This window comes from Photinus pyralis, unplaced genomic scaffold, assembly GCF_008802855.1.
Source record: "Photinus pyralis isolate 1611_PpyrPB1 unplaced genomic scaffold, Ppyr1.3 Ppyr1.4_LG1, whole genome shotgun sequence".
In the NCBI taxonomy this organism is placed as follows: Eukaryota; Metazoa; Arthropoda; class Insecta; order Coleoptera; family Lampyridae; genus Photinus; species Photinus pyralis.
The window spans coordinates 4,462,755-4,482,322 of NW_022170249.1; the positions used below are offsets into that span (position 1 = coordinate 4,462,755).

The 19,568-nt window shown below is 35.5% G+C and overlaps 1 protein-coding gene across 3 annotated transcripts; it reads right to left on the reverse strand.

The window, feature by feature from the left end:
- Positions 1-5,256: 5,256 nt before the first annotated feature.
- On the reverse strand, positions 5,257-8,081 carry LOC116159116. 3 transcript variants are annotated; one of them, XM_031472025.1, is made up of 3 exons: positions 7,717-8,081; positions 6,253-6,590; positions 5,257-6,200 (listed from the first exon to the last, which is right to left on the reverse strand). In XM_031472025.1, exons 1-3 carry the CDS (start codon positions 7,997-7,999, stop codon positions 6,138-6,140), a joined length of 684 nt encoding a protein of 227 aa, XP_031327885.1. In that variant the 5' UTR covers positions 8,000-8,081; the 3' UTR covers positions 5,257-6,137. The 3 variants fall into 3 exon arrangements, with proteins under 3 accessions (XP_031327885.1, XP_031327884.1, XP_031327883.1); XM_031472024.1 differs by having other exon boundaries at positions 5,257-6,050; positions 6,124-6,590; XM_031472023.1 differs by having other exon boundaries at positions 5,257-6,590.
- Positions 8,082-19,568: the final 11,487 nt, after the last annotated feature.

Below are 19,568 nucleotides of genomic sequence, written 5' to 3' on the forward strand. Positions count from 1 at the left end.
GGTAAATTTGGCTCTGGCACCTTATTTTAGATTTCCGACCCCAAGTGTCCTATATCAAAATACTCCCCTACGCACCACCTACACGCTCCCAAACGGTGGCAGGTACTATAGGAATCACCCTGTATGTATAAATATCAAATGCCAGTTTGGATTATTTAATGTTAAAAAAGCATACAATTTGTTAATATTTAATTTTGAGGTGATTTTGGTAACGCTTGGCATATACGTCAATATTAATAATTTTGTTATGACAAAACTGTACCAACGTGCGTAATTGTATTAATTTTTTTTGTTTGGGCACATACAATCTCCCGTATGAAAAATAAATCTCACTTCGTGCAAAGATTATTTCTGTAGTCGTTCACTGTCTCTATTTTTAAATCTGTTCTAAACTCACAGCACAATGTACATTTTATTATTAAAATGACTGACTCATATGTAAATGTAAAATGTATAATGTTACTTGGATACTTGGAAAATAAAAAGTTCCTTTATATCTCAAAATAGGCATAACAACACGCAATGATGTTTGCAATTGGAATACGTAAATTTAATATAATTATATGTAAGAATACTTACCCTTAAAGATGTCTACGAACTCCTCCAGCCCCCACGTTTGTAACTTTTTGACGTACTCAAAACTCATAGCAGGATATTTATAACAGTAAAACAGTTTGTATACAATGACAATGGTCAAGTCAACGTACGATACTTGACTTTCAAAACACAACTTTTGGCTTTTGGAACGCCGCCGTTCTTAAACGCAAGATGCCAAGCACAAACGAAATGATAAATGACGTGTTCGTGGTACATGGACGCCGTAAGTGAATTTTGCAAAGTTGCACATTGCAGTTATTAACTGTTATACAGCGTTTATGCATCGTTATTAAACAGTTTATTAATGTCAAATGTTTCCATGCAGTGCAATAAATGCAATTGAATTTATATAACAGATTACTGACAGTAACTAAATTTTGAAAATAGTTCGTTCATCATAGTTCAACAGTTCACTAATACTAAATACCCTAATTTAAATAACTATAAGTTATTTGTGTCAGTATCACAGAGTTGCTACAGTAACAATATTTTTTTTAATTACAAATAACCAACTTCAAGTAATTCAGTTTACTTAATATTAACAGTCAAGTACCTTATGACAATCAATCATTATACTCTTGGTAATTATACAATATTCAAGTAAACTGTTTATTTAGACTCTTTTTCTCAGTGTAGGTTGAGCGAACACGAACTTATTTTGCATGAAGTTGTTTCTAAGAAAAAAATTCAATTTAAATTACAACACGATTCTGGCCCCACTTTGGACTCAGTTGCAGGACTACAGTTTAAAAAAATAGAGCTTGAACATTTAACTTTTTCGATTCATTCCCATTCGAAATCAAATTGCTACTGTATTATAGGAAATTCAACAATGCAAATTCAAAACATCATTCATACCCCCGAAAATAATGTTATCCTTGTGGTAAAAAGGTTTTGCTCGAAATTGTCCTTGTACAACTATCCTTTTAATTCGAAAGATCTAGGTATTAATGTAGTATCTGATTTGTCAGAGGATCTTAGTTCATTTCCAATTGATGAGGTGATTGCCAAATGTATACTTTTACCCACAACTGTTGACCATCAATGGGCATCGTTACCCATCATACATTCATTAATAAATGTTTAGGGAATACCTTAAAATATTTTTAGACTCTATAATACTTTTTATTTTCACAAGTATATAGACGTTGTCTATATGTCTGTTGGTTAATGTTACATGATACTTTGAAATATTATTATTTTGTTTTTTTCTAGTTTATATGCTGTCGAAATATATGAATGGATTGAAAATACCTCGCTTTTATGTAGTTATGTATAGTATACCTTTACCTTATTATAAACCAATTTGCAACGTGTATTACACGTATTCGATAACACGTAATTAAAGTGTGACATTCCAACGTAACATACACGTGACATTCACGTAAAATAATTACGTATTTAGGTCAAAATGCGACGGAAATGATACGTTTTTATCACGCCGTTTTGTTTGCTGGGAGGACTATTAGTTACGTACCTTCCTGTTGGCGAAATGAAAATGAAACATCATACAAATTTCCTAACACCAAAAGTGAACAACTGCTTCGAAAGTACATACATGATTGTAAGGATTTAGATTCGAATTACTCATGGCATGATGGGGAAGCAAAAAAAGTCAATGTGGAATCTCTTCAAGTAGCCAAGGACCTTTGTGTGCAAGGCCTAATCACCTCATCTTTTGAGACTGATGACGAAGGTAATGACAATTATACCCCAAAATCTGGCAGACGAATTAGAAAGCGAAGAGTTTCGACAAATTCCGAAGACTCCAATCCTTCTCTGTCCCGAAACCCAGGCAGCAAGGGTACGTTGAGCTGACGTGGATATGTGGTGAATCATCAACAATCACGTTGAGTCAACCACAATTAAACGTTATGTCCACGTAGATAAAGCAACTTTTTTTCGACGTGTCAATCGTAACGTGATATCAACGTTGATTTAAAGTGGACGTACTTCAATGTTGTTTAGGGGAGCGCTCCTCAACGTGCTTTCTACGTCTGAATTACGTGCAGTCAGAACGCCTTTATAATAAATTGTAAATTATATATGGTTAGTAGACACTAAGATAATAACTAAAACAACTATAAAATAATATAAAAGGGTTGTTTTTCGTTTCTCAACTGTGCAATAAACTGATTGTCGTGTTGGAGAGTCGCCCAACAAGTTTCAAATATCCCGCGGTCACGGGCGGCTGACACGCGCCGCGCGCGTTTGTAACTGAGCGACTAGGAAAGGGATCATTCCCGATCGTGTTTTTTTTTACTTTCTCGATGGATCGGTGTTGTTCAACTTAAAATTAAAGTACGTTGTAAACATAAGTTGTAACCTAAAATCTGCAGTTTGGTGTTCTGTGATGAGATAAGAAATAAGATAAAACAGAAAACAGGTTAGTGTTGTATTTATCATGAGTTTATAACGTTTGATCTAACCTTACTTTTGTAAAATTTGTATACCTACATCTAAGGCTACGTTTCCATGCATACGAAAGCCGCATCCGTAAATAGTTTAGACCAATAGGGGAAGGCTATGTCAACTACGGATCCGTAGCTTCGATCAGCTGTTTGAAGTTGCCCAAGTTTCAACTTTTACGGATCCCGTCGTACTCCGCGCATGTGTAGTGACTTTCTAACTCTTGTGATGGAATGAATATCTATGTGGAATGAGCACATGTGGCGACATCTATTATAAGACATCCTAAATCACAATTCATAAGTAAACTGTCAAAATTTAATTACGCTTGCGCCACATTTTGAATTTTAAGTATCGATAGCGCGAAAATGAGTAGCAGTGAGGATATGGAACTTTCAAATACTCCCCCGGAAATTACTGCGGAAGCAGAACAAGCAAATAGTATTTTACATTATTAGCCAGGTAAGTGAGTTTTTACTGGCGATAGAGCCAGTAAAAACTATTACCTGGCGTATAATGTACAATATTTTATTTGTTACTCATTTGTAAACGTAAATAATTAGTTCTTAAATTGATCTTGAAGAAATGTCTAAAATATCATGTGATCCATGTAACAGAGACTTCGCATTAATTCTGGCCAATGAAATTACTAGATTACTAACTTGTAAAATTTTTACAGGTCTGCTGTCAGTTTTACAAGTCTGCTGTCAGTTTTACAAGTCAGTTTACTCGTTTGCGTTTTGTCTTGTTAATCAACGTTTACAACTGAGTAACAAATAAAAAAATTTACTTCCCAACAAATCCAAGGCAGTGTACAAACATACGTACAGTAAATTTTTGGAGTGGAGGATTAGGAAAAACACACCTCATTTTCGGAGAATGTAGTGTTGGCTTACTTTAGCGAACTATCGCAAGAAATCAAAGTATCCACATTGTGAAAAACTTATTCAATGTTGAGGTCTACGTTAGTTTTGAACAATAATGTAGATATAAGCAGCTACGCTAAGTTGCAGGCCTTTTTAAAAAGGCAATCGAGCGGCTATCTCCCCAAAAAGTCAAAAATTCTAACAACAACCGAAGTAAAAACGTTTATTGAAAAAGCCCCTGACTCTTTATATCTAGCAACAAAGGTACTTATAGAAAACTACAACAAAACTCGTTACATCATATGTATTTTACACTTACAGGTTGCTCTTATAGTTGGCATTAGTGGTGCTTGCCGGAAGCACGAATTGTGGAACTTAAAAATTGACCATATACAAGATTTAGGTGGAGTTGTTGTAATTAGGGTACCCGATCCAAAAACTAATGTTCAACGCAAGTTCACAATTACGGGGGAATTTTACGAAGTATTTAAAAAATATTATTATTTATTATTATTATCCCTCTCTTGTTTTGGGCCCTCAACAGGCATGCGCCCAATTACAGAGTGACCCGCATAATGCTATTTAGAGGTGCATCTGCAGAAGGTCTGAAGTTGGTCTATACCTACTACTCCGGTATTTACCTTACGAATTAGGAAAACTGCAGGAAAACCTAATTCGGAGTAGCCGGTGGAATGCTCGGAACTGGTCTAAGGTAATTATTACAGCTTAAGACCTTCAAATGTCGAAAGGCAAAGTTTTTTTTTTAATTACCAAAAAGGACGTTGCACACGACAAGTGATAGGTATGAATAAATTTGGCAGTATGCCTAAAGAAGTGGCGACCTACTTGCAACTGCCAGATCCTGAGAAGTATACTGGGCATTGCTTCCGCAGAACCTCTGCAACAATGCTTGTGGATTCGGGTGCAGATGTTACGATGTTAAAAAGACATGGCGGTTGGAAGTCCACCGAGGTGGCTGAGAGTTACATTGACGATTCAGAAAATAACAGAATCGCAATAGCCAACAAAATTATGAATGCTGTGATCGAACCAGTTCCGGGACCGTCAACTAGCCATTCAGTACAGTCGGTTATAAGTCAAAATACATCGGCTTCTAGTGCGCCCACGTTCAATTTTACAAATTGCACCAATACTATTACCATTAACATTATTAATAAGCAAGATTAAATTGTTATTTGTATTCTTTGTTCCATAACTGTTCGTCAATTACACATCACAAAATATATTCAAACCGCTTAATTTTCTGCCTCGACAGAAACTGAAACACTTAACGTCATAATTGGATTGACAATGTTACTAACAATACAATAATGGTCGTTTGCATCGACGAGATTAAGGCCCTTCGCTTACCAAACCTACACGATAACGATCCGATGCCGGCACGATATACCAGCCAACAAGCTCGCGATCTGCTCTTCTTCCATTGGGCCTACTTGTTTCCTACATTTTTTGATCAGTACAGTCGGCAATGTCAAGTGACGAGGATGATGTCGTTGCTATGTATTGGTATTTGCGAAATCGAAAAAAGCAACGAAAATCTAATAAGACAAGAAGATGGTGGATACATCCATATATCGCTAATAATAAAAAACGAAGGATGTTTATTGCTGCCAAAGAACTTGCGCAGGATCCCGTAAAGTTTAGATCATTTTATCGGATGTCTAAAGAACTTTTTCTTGAACTGGTTGAAAAACTGCGACCATATATTCAAAAAAAAGATACGAACTACCGACAATGTGTGAGCGTTGAAGAAAGACTTTTAATAACGCTTAGGTAAGTGTATAACGTGTTTATTATATAGGTTTTTTTACAATGGTTAATGCAAATAAGTTAAATCATAATCAGTGTTGCTGCTGCTTGGTTTCCATCCATTGTGGGGATCAGTTTGTGGCAATTGTCGAAAATTTGTGGTAATCAGAGATGGTTCCATATTGTTGCTATCATAAAGTGATGACCTCGGTGATGACGTTGCGGTTGCAGGAGTACTGGTTCTTGATGGCCACGAATGTTCACTATAATAAGAAGATGGCGCAGGTGAAGGAGTATTGGATGCGTTTCTTGTTGGGAAGGAATTTTGGTTGCCGCTAATATATGGTGATGCGGATGAAGGTGTGGTATTGTTCAAAAAATATTGGTTACTGAATGCTGGTTTTCCATCTAAAATATTGTCAATTAAATTCAAAACCTCTCGTTTGAATCGTCTCATCTGTAGAGGATTCATTGCATTCACCTCCGGAAGCAAGCTCAATAGAAACATCTGATTTGGATCAGCATCGGTAGTTTTCTTTTTGCGAATATCGCAGAATTCTACAAACGCTCTATCAGCATCGGACAATTCAGGTTTTCTTTTGTTTGTTACCGTGTTAGCGGACTTTTTTCTGTTAATCGTTTGTGTTCCATCATTTCCAATACCCTGTGAAGCTTGCGTGGCATCAGCTTCATCAGTATTATCTGCAATTGCAGTGCTTTCATCGATACTTTCGCTTTCATCTTCACTATGTTGTTCAGAAGTTGATGGTATATTGCCCTGTGTGTCACTGTCAGGTGTGTTGGGTTTCACAAATGGCAACACAAATTGCATATGTTCTGCTAAATAATACGGTTTTTTGGATTTTGCACCTGATCCACTTGGAGGTGACTTCAAGTTCCTCACAAAAGCTGTTCTTACATTCTGCCATTTCTGCTTGCATTTGCTCACTGTAATAGAAACAAAGAAAACATGCATATACCTCTTGACCAAATCATTTATAGTTACACAAATTTTTACAGATATTTGGCCTCAGGATGTACGTTCAGCGCTCTTGCATTTTATTTTGCTCGAGGAAATAATACAATTGGACGTATTGTAATAGAAACTACATCTGCTATTTGGTCAAGTTTACAAGAACAATATATGCCAATTCCGAACAAAGATCAGTGGCTATTAATAGCAGATCGCTATCAGCAGTTGTGGAATCTTCCAAACTGCCTAGGAGCTATTGACGGGAAGCATATTAGAATACAGAAAATTCCTGGAAGCGGATCCGAAAATTTTAATTATAAATCGTTTCACTCTATCGTTTTACTGGCGTGCAGTGATGCTGATGGTAACTTTATTATGATAGAACGGGGTATGCTGGTAGAAATTGTGATGGCGGCATTTTTAGAGCGTCAAGAATGGGCAAATGGCTACAACAAGGACGAGATTTGCCGGAACCAAGATTGTTACCAAATGATGAATTGCAACAAAGTTTTCCATATTACTTTGTTGGTGACGAAGCATTTCCACTTTCAAAATATCTTATGAGACCTTATCCAAAACGAACACTGAATAACACGAGCAGAATATTCAATTACAGACTCAGTCGAGGTCGTAAGACCGTTGAATGTGCATTTGGCATGATGACACAAAAATTTCAAGTGTTGCTGAATTCTGTTCGTTGTAAAGCAGTAAAATCTGTGAATAACATAATTCGGGCAGTATGTATTCTTCATAATTATGTTCGTAACAGAGAAGGACGAGCATATTTAACAACACAGTTTCCACAAGAAGAACAAGAACCTCACGAAATATTAGCCAACGTCCATGCAAATGGTGACGAACAGATTACTATTGATGGCCGATCCAATGCACATACTTTGAGAAATTATTTAGCTCAATATTTTCTACAACCACGTGTAGCTCTTCCATGGCAATGGAATTACAGAGTAAACGATGATTAATTAAAAGTTTCTCACAAACTTTTATTACTGACGATTTTATGTAAACGATAAATGAATATCTACACACTACGCACATTGTTTGTACTAAGTTATTAATAAATTGGTAAAAAACAGTACATACCTGTGTCGTTTACTTCTTTTGCCACTTCTGTCCATGCTTTTTCAGTGATATCTTTTCTAGCATATTCTGCCAGCTTATAATTATATAAGCAAGGAAAATTTTCGACTGCTTCTACAAGTTTGAGGTTAAATTCACATTCAGCCTTTTGATGCGCCATAACTGCAGACTGCCCAAACAGTAACTGAAATCGTCTGGACGTCTGACATGTCGAGTCGGCAGCCGAAAATCGTACGACGTATCGGCCGAATGTATCTTTGGTGTGAGAATTGTGTATATAAAACATGAGATCGATTTGGATACGATAAGCAGATGATATTTTTCAGCATCGTATCGGCATCGGATCGTTATCGTGTAGGTTTGGTGAGCCAAGGGCCTAACATTAAGGGTAACTTGATCTTGTCCTGATTAATATGTATAACACGGCATTTCATTTCGTAGTTCTTGGTTTTTCTGATTTGTTAACAAATTCCAAGTTCAGATACCTTACGTCAGTATAAATACAACCAAATGTGTCAAGGTGCATATTGCTACAATGAATTGATATACCTACCTCACAGCACTATACGAAAAGAACATCCAGATCCAGTTAACAGTTGTTGGTCATCGAGAACACATTTCCTCAGTAGGTAGGTATTACTTGGCGAGTTTTAAAACTAACCTAAAATATAATGTCCACTAAAATCTTACCTACACTCGTCGATACTTGAAGTAGGTACATATCATCGCACTCGCCAGGCCGATTCATACAGATACATAGGCATAGAGTAAACAGCTTTTACTTACTTAATAAGTAATTTGTAATTTCGATTACTAAACACAAATGAAGCAGACAAATCGCAACTTCCACATTTCTTTCGCATGTGCGGTGCATAGCTCGACGGGACATTGACAAATATCGCTGAAATATGCCAATATTGCCAATGCCACAGGGATCTGTTATACCAACCCACCACTCACAGACCTACAATTCAATGGGTGAATTGTCTACCGCTAATAACCCTGATTGTTTTACATATTTTGCAACAATTCGTCGTAGTAGGGTAAATGCGCCTAAGTTCATCCACTTCTATACTCTGTTTTTTAACTAGGAAGACGGATTTTAAAACCTGATTTACACTGGAAACGTCACTAGAATCTAGTAACAAAAATAATAGACTCATTTTATAGTCATGTATTGTGGGTTGCGTGATGAGATTTTCTTTCACATTTGGATAGATTTCATGATTTATGCTTTTGGGTTATTATTTGGTAGGAACTCCTTATACTTTTAAAAGCGAATTATAATAAATAGGTAATACATTGATAATAGGTAATCATCCAGCATACATTTTTTGGTCTTTGAAACATTATTTTGAATTATAATTTTAAATGTTTTTATCAGTTGTAATACTACACAATCCACATTACAATTTACAACAAATGTTAAGTTATTGAACAAATTCAGAACAATGGAATTATAGTCATATTGTTAAACAGCACAGTTCACTGCTTTATGTATAAGCGATTTAGTCACCGTCTTCCGAAAGTTCACTTGTCACTGTCCTCCGATCCGAGTGAAATAATTAATGGTTCTATAAGTGTGTCCATTAGGCCATCCAATCTACACATCTTATTTTCTTCCTTAGTAACGTGTTGCACACAATTCCGCCAATCGTCAGAGCTCACATTTGCAACAGCGTTATGACCACCGGAACGTTTCGAAGGGGTAACAATCCCAGTACTTTGATATTCTTTAATTATCCAGTATATTGTAGATCGTGCAATAATAATATTCCTAATATGTGTCACACTTTAATAACCAAATATATACCAGCTACATCATTATTTACGTTAGCTCTGGTAGATGCAATCTTCAACACAAGCGTAGCAAAATTCATATCCGGGGAGAAGACAACATTTGTTTATGTGTTTATAATAAACTGCTTCTCGGAGACTGATAAAATGACCCAAGTTTAAGCGACTACGTTTTTTCAAAGGAGACAAGCTTGCTTTACTGGTAGGAGTGGTAGGTACTTGGAGTTGAATTCATCACTAATGCCAGTACACTTAGGACGCGAAATATCAACTTTTGTTCTTAAAAGAACTGTTTTTTTGTTAAAATTTATGCAAATGGACTCAGAACACAGAACAACTCAAAAATAAGTACAACAGTTACGGACGAGAATCGCGATTAAATTTGACAGTTAAATCATGTCAATAGCAATTTTACCTGGGTGTAAAACTGGCGCAGCGCGAGCCAATAGAAACTAAGATTTTTTGCGGGAAGTTTTAAATCCGTCTTCCTTGTTAAAAAACAGAGTATAGTAGTCAGCCACTTTAGCATAAAATGGGTTCTAATAAGAATATTGTTAAATATAAAGTTTAACGTTTAGTATTCCTTTAGTCAGCCACTTTTCCAGCCAATAAATATCAAACTGTCAAATTTATAACCTCAAACAGTTGTTTATCCTTGTGCAAAGTGTGACGCGTAGTTTGTTTGGCTGAGTAATGGTAAGAAAATTGAAGTATTTTGCTTAGATATAAGCTTGACATGATTAAGTTTTAAAATCGACATTTTTGTTAATTTATTGTTTCTGCTGCTTTGCAGGGTCATAATATACATTTAACCACGTTTTTCAATAATTTTATTGTACCTATATACAAAATAATGCACGATTTTCTTAATTTTAAGGTGGCTGACGACTGGCTTGAAATTGTATCTCCATTTTTATGGTCAGCCACGCGGCTGACTACAGGGCAACGCTAAAATATTTTAATTTTCGACCTTACACCTAGTGAACACAGAGCCAAGTATGCCGGTTATTTTTATGTACAAAAGTAGACTATATTTTTGTTTTTTCCAATAGACAGTCACCCTTACTTGTGGTTGTTACATGGTGGCTGACTTTAGATCCAGTTGTCAGCCATCATAGTTTATCAGACCTTCCCATAAACTTTTTTGGTATTTCAGCAAAATGGGCCGTTATAAATCCCACGAAATACACAAGTATCCTGAGGAATCGTTAAGACATGTCTTGAATGAAATACGAAACAATGGATTGGGCATACGAGAAGCGAGTAGAAAATTCGGAGTGCCTCGAGGAACTCTACAAGATCGCTTACACGGTCGCGTAAAGGAAGGACCACGTAAGATGGGACCAAATACTGTCCTCACTAAAGAGGAAGAGGATGAATAGGGTCTTCCTGAAAAAAAATATTGTAACTTTTTTGTGTCTTACTGTAAAGTTTATAACCTGTAATTAAACATCTCATACACAAAACTTTTTTTTCCAATTGCAACATGTCAGGAAACAACATATAATATCGTAAAACTTTCAAATTTTGTCATGCAACCGACGACATGCCGATATTGGCCGAGCGTCGCTTACGTCACTACGCAAGTTGCCGATCGGGAGTTATATTAGTGCATGACACTGATAGGAGTTCGATTCGACTTATTATGGCAATCTGCCATAAACTGAGTTCTGACTGGTTCGTAAAGGGGCAGTTAGATAGTCTGCCAAAGGTTGAAGTGTTAATGGTCGCCGCCTTTTTCTCGAAAAGTGAGTTTTTCCATGCCACTCGTTTGAGTGGAGTCAATGCCCAGAAGCAAATCTGTTATGGTTCATAGGAAGTATAACATTAAGTTTTGTGTGTATAGTGCAAAGTATAGTGTAGGTACCTAATAAAGTATGCACCTTACGGATTTCAACGAGAAAATTAGGGTTTTGGATATGTGGAAGTGAAAATAGAGAAAAATGTGTGCACTGTAAGGGCACAGATATGCCCAGAACAGAGTTCGAAGTAAATCATATTCTGAATTGCAATTACAATATTACATATCGATGGATTTTCGTCGACATTATGTACTTTAATTAATACTTCACAATACAAATGGGATGTCAAACTCGCGGTATCACGTCGAACTTTTTTCGTATATTTCCTGTTGGGACGTTTATATACAATTTATTAGGTTCGCGATGACTTCTGCTATCACACCCAGGCACAAATGCAATAATTATTCGACGCTTTTTTCCGTCAAAACGACGTTTTCTTTCTCTGAATCGATTGTAAGCAATGCTACGGCTGAGCGCCAACGTGCGTAGTGACGTCACAGCAACGTGGCGGTCATTCGAAACTTTTCAAACGCCGTTCATTTTAAAATCGTGTTTGCTAATCACAACGATTTCTCTTGACAAAAAAATGAGTACCACTAATTTTTTAATGTGCTGTGAGTTCATTTTCAAGGTTTTTGAAAAAACGCGGAAAACCCAATTGGAAAAATGGTTAATTAGCTTGGCGAAATCTGGGTTTCCTCAAAAGAAAAATGACCTATTAACAAAACAACTGTGCAAAAAATCATTACTGATGAGAAAAGAAAAACCCCTTTCAAAGAGAACAGACCAGGAGAGAAATGGTATCAAGGATTTTTAAAGAGACATCCGACTTTGTCTTTACGAGAAGCCGAAGGACTTACCAAAGCAAGGAGTATAATTACTCAAGAGTTAATACAAAAATGGTTTCTGGACCTAAAAGAATACCTGAAGATAAATGGAAATCTAGATATTTTGGAAGATCCAACGCGTATTTTCATCGGAGATGAAACAAGCTTTGCTATGTGTCCTAAAACTGGGAAGGTTTTGGCCCCAAAAGGCTATAAAAACATTTACGAAGTTAAAAAAGGAAGCGAGAAAGAGACAATTACAACACTTTTGGTTTTTTCGGCGGATAGAAAAACAGTATCACCTATGGTAGTTTTTCCCTTTGTTAGGCCCAAAAAAGCCATCATAGACCGCATTCCTGAAGATTGGTTTCTTGGCCGTTCAGAAACCGGTTGGATGAAAAGTGATACCTACATTTTTTGAATATATTGCGAATGGAATGGATAAATGGATCAATGACAATAATATTAAAAAACCTGTACTACTCTTCGTTGACGGACACAAGTCGCATATATCTATGGAGCTTAGTAAGTTTTGTTACGATAACAGCATAATTCTGTACGCCCTTCCACCAAACACCACTCACATTATGCAGCCAGCTGATGTGAGTGTGTTTAAACCACTTAAAACTAATTGGAAAAAAACTGTAAGGCAATGGCAAGCCGAACCCGAGAATGTAAATTCTGTTCTTACAAAGTGTACATTTTGTCCCTTGTTAAAAAAAGTGTTGAGCGACCAGTCATTACCTCAAGCTATCAAAAATGGGTTTCGGAAATGTGGATTGTATCCGTTTGATCCCGAAGCGGTAGATTACACCAAATGTATCCAAAATGTTTTGGAAAGACAACAGGAACAGCAGAATAACATTATCGATATTACCGAAGACCAACTTGAAACTTCTGTTGTAGTTCGGAACATTTTGAAAAATAAACTTACGGATAAGGGCATCCCTAATATAGATGAAATTATAACAGAAATAAAAAAAATAAAACAAGATTTTTATCCAGCCGGAACTACAACAGAAACGTACAATGTTCTATTGTGTGATCAAAACTCTCTAAACCTTCCCCATATAGTTTTATTCGTTGAAGTTTTTTAAAAGTAAAAGCGACTATAGTTTCGGCGTACTGCCATCATCAGGCGACTAGAAGTGTATCACAATATAGCAAATTTGAAAACAGTGAAATTTAACAGGAAAACGGTAAATTACAAACGTTGAAGACGAATAAGACGAACATGTTGTTTTTTTTAATTATTAACTGGCCGAAGCCAAGTGAAAAAACCTGAAGGGTGGTTAAAACGGAAAGGTTGTCCTAAGTTTCAAAACGAATTATTATCAAGCCTTGTTAAGACAACCAACCGGAGGGTTGAATTATTACATTAAAAGTTGAAAGTTGAATTTAACCTAAAAATGGACAAAGTTTTAGATTTAAAAAATAAATTATCTAAAGGGTACTTACACATTTCAAAAGAACGGGGGGGAAAAATAAACTTATAAAAGTATTGAAACTATTGAGATGACTACATATTTAAATTATTTAAGTTAAGTTTAAATTCGAGATCATGCAGACGGCATGTCTAGAAATGATTGACAATCCGGTATAAGAGGAAACTGACATATCGATAAATTTATAAATTTTGAAAAGATGTATAGGGTGAATTGAAATTATTGTAAAAACAGAAGATTGTTATTAAAGCCGAGAACTTCGTTAAGAGAGAGGTGCGGGTTCTTTTTAACTTGGTGGTGAATTTCTTTCAATTCCAGAAAGTTCAATCTTATACCTTTATTGCATATATGCAGAATTTCGAAATCGGTATTCGGATTGAAGGAGTGACCCGTTTCCAGGATGTGTGAGGCGAAAGAGGATTTTATTGAGGAGGAATTATTGTTTTTAATACATTGAAAGTGTTCTTGAAACCTAGTAGAAAATTTTCTCCCTGTTTGGCCAATGTAGGAAGATTTACAGGTGGGGCAATTAAGTTTGTAAATGCCGGATTTGTCTATTAGAGGGATTTGGTCTTTTGTGTGTGAAAGAACTGACTTTAGATTGCTGTTGGCTGTAAAGATTATGCGGATGTTATACCTTCGAAAGGTGTTTTGAAAACTATGAGAAAATTCTCCGATATAAGGCAATACTTGATATGTGGTTGGAGTATCTTCTTGTAAGAGGGATAAACTGGTGGTATTGCGGATCTCGGATTTATGAAGGAGTTTGAATGGGAGATTTTGAATCAATTTTAACGGGTAATCATTTTGGGCGGCTAGTTGGTAAATAATCTGGAGTTCTGCGTTGTATTTGGTTTGGTTTAAGGGTAAATTAAAAAGTCTGTGAAAATAGAATCTGAACGCTGCAAGTTTATGTTGGAGAGGATGAAAGGAGGTGAAGTGGATTATATTACTGGTGGTGGTGGGTTTTCTATAAATTCCAATATCGAGTTTTTGGCCTAGATGTTCAATTGAGAGATCTAAAAAATTGAGGGTTTTGTGGGACTCTAATTCGAGGGTAAATTTTAAGTTTTTATGTAAGGTGTTTAGGATGTTAAAGCAATTGTTTAAATCGGAGTCATTGCCTTCAAATATCACAAAGATGTCATCTACATAGCGTTTATAAAATTTAAAGTGTTGTTTGATGGTAGGGTTGGATAAGAGTTTTTTAATTTCTAGATTTGATAAGAATATTTCAGCAAGTAAAGGCGAAAGGTTATTCCCCATAGGGAGACCGGATTTTTTTGTGTATTGTTTTTTATTGAAGAAAAAGAAATTTTGGTTCAAACACTGATCTAGACATTTGAATCATTTCTAGACATGCCGTCTGTATGATCTCGAATTTAAACTTAACTTAAATAATTTAAATACTTAGGACAACCTTTCCGTTTTAACCACCCTTCAGGTTTTTTCACTTGGCTTCGGCCAGTTAATAATTAAAAAAACAACATGTTCGTCTTATTCGTCTTCAACGTTTGTAACTTACCGTTTTCCTGTTAAATTTCACATCGCCTGATGATGGCAGTACGCCGAAACTATAGTCGCTTTTATTTTTAAAAACTTCAACGAATAAAAACTATATGGGGAAGGTTTAGAGAGTTTTGATCACACAATATATTTCAACCCCCATTTCGAGGAACGATGGATCCAACTCAAAATTTCTTCGCCAACCGAGCTTCAACAATCCATCAATTCATCAAACTTAGCAGAAAATTGAAAAGAGCATCACTCAACATCTGGTTCAACCATACTTGCCTCAAAGAAGAACTATTCCCAAGATATATCAACATAAAAACAAAAAACAACTCACCGAGAGTACACGACGCTATACACTCAGGTAAACTTAAATGGCTCAAAAACGAAATCAACCACTGGTACAAAGTCAGAGACAACCTAAATCTACAACTATATATTTCACATCAAGATCTTCATTATTACCTTAACAATTTAGAATTAGATATAGTCATTAGCACAACCAAAGACGAAGTAGAGAAATTTGGCTCAGAAATTTTTCAAAGTTTAAATAAAAAATTAACCAACTTAAAGAAATTAAAATCTAACTTAAATTACAACCCCCCTGATCCAAGTTTCTTCTTCAAGTTTCACAAAAACGTAATAAAAAAGTACGACCACCTTCGATAAAGACGAAACTGACATCTTAAATCTAGGCCTTAAGCACAACCCATTCAATACGAACAAAAATACTCTTCAAGATTTTAAAATAAACCTAGAATGCATTTTGCACAAAATCAATTCCAACAACCCTCAGGTGGACACGAACTCCATCAGAGCAAGTTGTCTCCACAAATTGAATAAATATAAACCCATCTCGGGGAAATTTAACAAATCAATTCTGAGAACTTTGAAATCCATCAAATCAAAATCAATTGATAACAACCTCATCTTTACCAAAGCGGACAAAGGTAATGTTCTTGTAATCATGAATAAAGAAGATTATGTCCGTAAAGTGGAGAATTTCCTTAAAGGGGATGATTTCAGTAACTCGAAGATAAATTTTAATAACTTCACAGTAAATTTCAGAAAGTTTATTCACTCTTATAAGGACTTCATCAAAACTGAATTCAACCTTTATTACACGTCTTTCCTTCTTAGGAATCCATCCATCCCCAGATTGTATGCTCTTCCAAAAATCCACAAACCCAACAACCCGATATTTGGTTTCTTAGACGTTTTGTGGCTGCTTTTCCCCCGCCGCCTATGGTCGAGTTATCTACGACTGTTGGAGTTTTAGCGGCAATACAACGTCGCGCAGAGTACGAGTTTAGCAACCAAACCAAGAACGTACATATTCTAAAATGCGATTGAACTCGCACATTTACAAGCATTAATTGTAATCGATTTTTAGTTATATTATTATTTGTATGAGAAGAAAATACACCTTTGTTTATAGTTCGTATTGGTGTGGTTTTCCTTCATCCAACGCAACGTTAGCAGTGCTTTCCAGCACCTATTATACAGTCCATTAAACAGCATCAACCACTAAATTTAACACCCCATACGACCCATCGTTTCTTTTACCAACACACCAGTACACAAACTATCACCATGGTCCTCCCCACATTTAATAACGAACTCCATTCAATTTGCTCATGAACTTTCAAAAACTAAGATTTCAGAATCACAACGCCTCATTTCCTTTGATATAGTAAATTTGTTTCCTAGCGTCCCATACGGAGAATGCAGATCTATAGTTCAAAATTTACTTTCAGATTCTAATGCCTCAGATCAAACTTCCGAATTTCTAATCAAATGTCTAGATCAGTGTTTGAACCAAAATTTCTTTTTCTTCAATAAAAAACAATACACACAAAAATCCGGTCTCCCTATGGGGAATAACCTTTCGCCTTTACTTGCTGAAATATTCTTATCAAATCTAGAAATTAAAAAACTCTTATCCAACCCTACCATCAAACAACACTTTAAATTTTATAAACGCTATGTAGATGACATCTTTGTGATATTTGAAGGCAATGACTCCGATTTAAACAATTGCTTTAACATCTTAAATACCTTACATAAAAACTTAAAATTTACCCTCGAATTAGAGTCCCACAAAACCCTCAATTTTTTAGATCTCTCAATTGAACATCTAGGCCAAAAACTCGATATTGGAATTTATAGAAAACCCACCACCACCAGTAATATAATCCGCTTCACCTCCTTTCATCCTCTCCAACATAAACTTGCAGCGTTCAGATTCTATTTTCACAGACTTTTTAATTTACCCTTAAACCAAACCAAATACAACGCAGAACTCCAGATTATTTACCAACTAGCCGCCCAAAATGATTACCCGTTAAAATTGATTCAAAATCTCCCATTCAAACTCCTTCATAAATCCGAGATCCGCAATACCACCAGTTTATCCCTCTTACAAGAAGATACTCCAACCACATATCAAGTATTGCCTTATATCGGAGAATTTTCTCATAGTTTTCAAAACACCTTTCGAAGGTATAACATCCGCATAATCTTTACAGCCAACAGCAATCTAAAGTCAGTTCTTTCACACACAAAAGACCAAATCCCTCTAATAGAAAAATCCGGCATTTACAAACTTAATTGCCCCACCTGTAAATCTCCCTACATTGGCCAAACAGGGAGAAAATTTTCTACTAGGTTTCAAGAACACTTTCAATGTATCAAAAACAATAATTCCTCCTCAATAAAATCCTCTTTCGCTTCACACATCTTGGAAACGGGTCACTCCTTCAATCCGAATACCGATTTCGAAATTCTGCATATATGCAATAAAGGTATAAGATTGAACTTTCTGGAATTGAAAGAAATTCACCACCAAGTTAAAAAGAACCCGCACCTCTCTCTTAACGAAGTTCTCGGCTTTAATAACAATCTTCTGTTTTTACAATAATTTCAATTCACCCTATACCTACATCTTTTCAAAATTTATAAATTTATCGATATGTCAGTTTCCTCTTATACCGGATTGTCAATCATTTCTAGACATGCCGTCTGCATGATCTCGAATTTAAACTTAACTTAAATAATTTAAATATGTAGTCATCTCAATAGTTTCAATACTTTTATAAGTTTATTTTTCCCCCCCGTTCTTTTGAAATGTGTAAGTACCCTTTAGATAATTTATTTTTTAAATCTAAAACTTTGTCCATTTTTAGGTTAAATCCAACTTTCAACTTTTAATGTAATAATTCAACCCTCCGGTTGGTTGTCTTAACAAGGCTTGATAATAATTCGTTTTGAAACTTAGGACAACCTTTCCGTTTTAACCACCCTTCAGGTTTTTTCACTTGGCTTCGGCCAGTTAATAATTAAAAAACAACATGTTCGTCTTATTCGTCTTCAACGTTTTGTAATTTACCGTTTTCCTGTTAAATTTCACTGTATAAGTACTAGCTTCTTAATGTTTTCAAATTTGCTTATAATTGTGATACACTCTAGTCGCCTGATGATGGCAGTACGCCGAAACTATAGTCGCTTTACTTTTAAAAAACTCAACGAATAAAAACTATTTATGGGGAATGTTTAGAGAGTTTTGATCACACAATATATTTCAACCCCCATTTCGAAGGAACGATGGATCCAACTCAAAAAAAAAAGTACATGTTCTTCCAGATGGATTCTGGAAATGGATGTTAAGTTATTCCTATCAATGTATGGACTTTGAATTAGAACCAACTGGAGAAACTACAATTAAACAAAGAGAACATAGAAAAAAGTGATCTGGTGGTACAAGAAACAGGATGTAACCATCATTCTATAAATGCCACTGAAGACGAGTATTGGCCAAGACGAAAGAAATGTGATAAGGGAGACGGAAAAAGAATATAAAAAAAAAAGAAAAACTTATAGATACTGACAGTTTAAGATTGAAAAGGACGGAAAGAAAACGAGATACTAACATTCAAAATGGTAGTTAGGACACCGATGAGAATGGAAAAGTTGGAAACTAAAATAGAAAAGGAAAAAACTGTTATTCACAAGGCAGAAAAACTCAAAAAATATTAATAAATGCCAACAATGACAAATGAAAACACGGGAATTCTGAAATAGAAGATATTAGTTTTATGTGATAATAAAATTCAAGATGTAGATAATGACACCAATAATCAATGGAAAAGAGAAGTTTAAAACAGGAAGGGAAAAAAAATTATTATTTGACAAATATATTAAAATTCAAATGTGTTACCAAATACACCCCAATAGCGATGGAAAAAAGGAATCTACGGATTAGAAGAGAAAAAATTTGTGAAGATAATAAATTTGAAAAATGAAGAAAATGGCACCAAGCCAGATGTAATAAGGAAACCAAACCAGAAGAAAACAAAATTACCTTGAAAAAATATTCAAAATGTTCAAAACGCACAAAGTGGGGACTGATAGGTATCATCCAAAATTTACGCGCCAAGTTGACGTCTAGATGGTGGTTTATATCCTGGTCTCAA

Coding starts and splice junctions, on each gene's coding strand:
- LOC116159116 (XM_031472023.1), bottom strand. CDS start 7,999: ATGTTTTATATACACAATTCTCACACCAAAGATACATTCGGCCGATAC. Junction 6,591..7,716: donor AAAAGAAGTAAACGACACAG/GTATGTACTGTT, acceptor TTTCTATTACAG/TGAGCAAATGCAAGCAGAAA.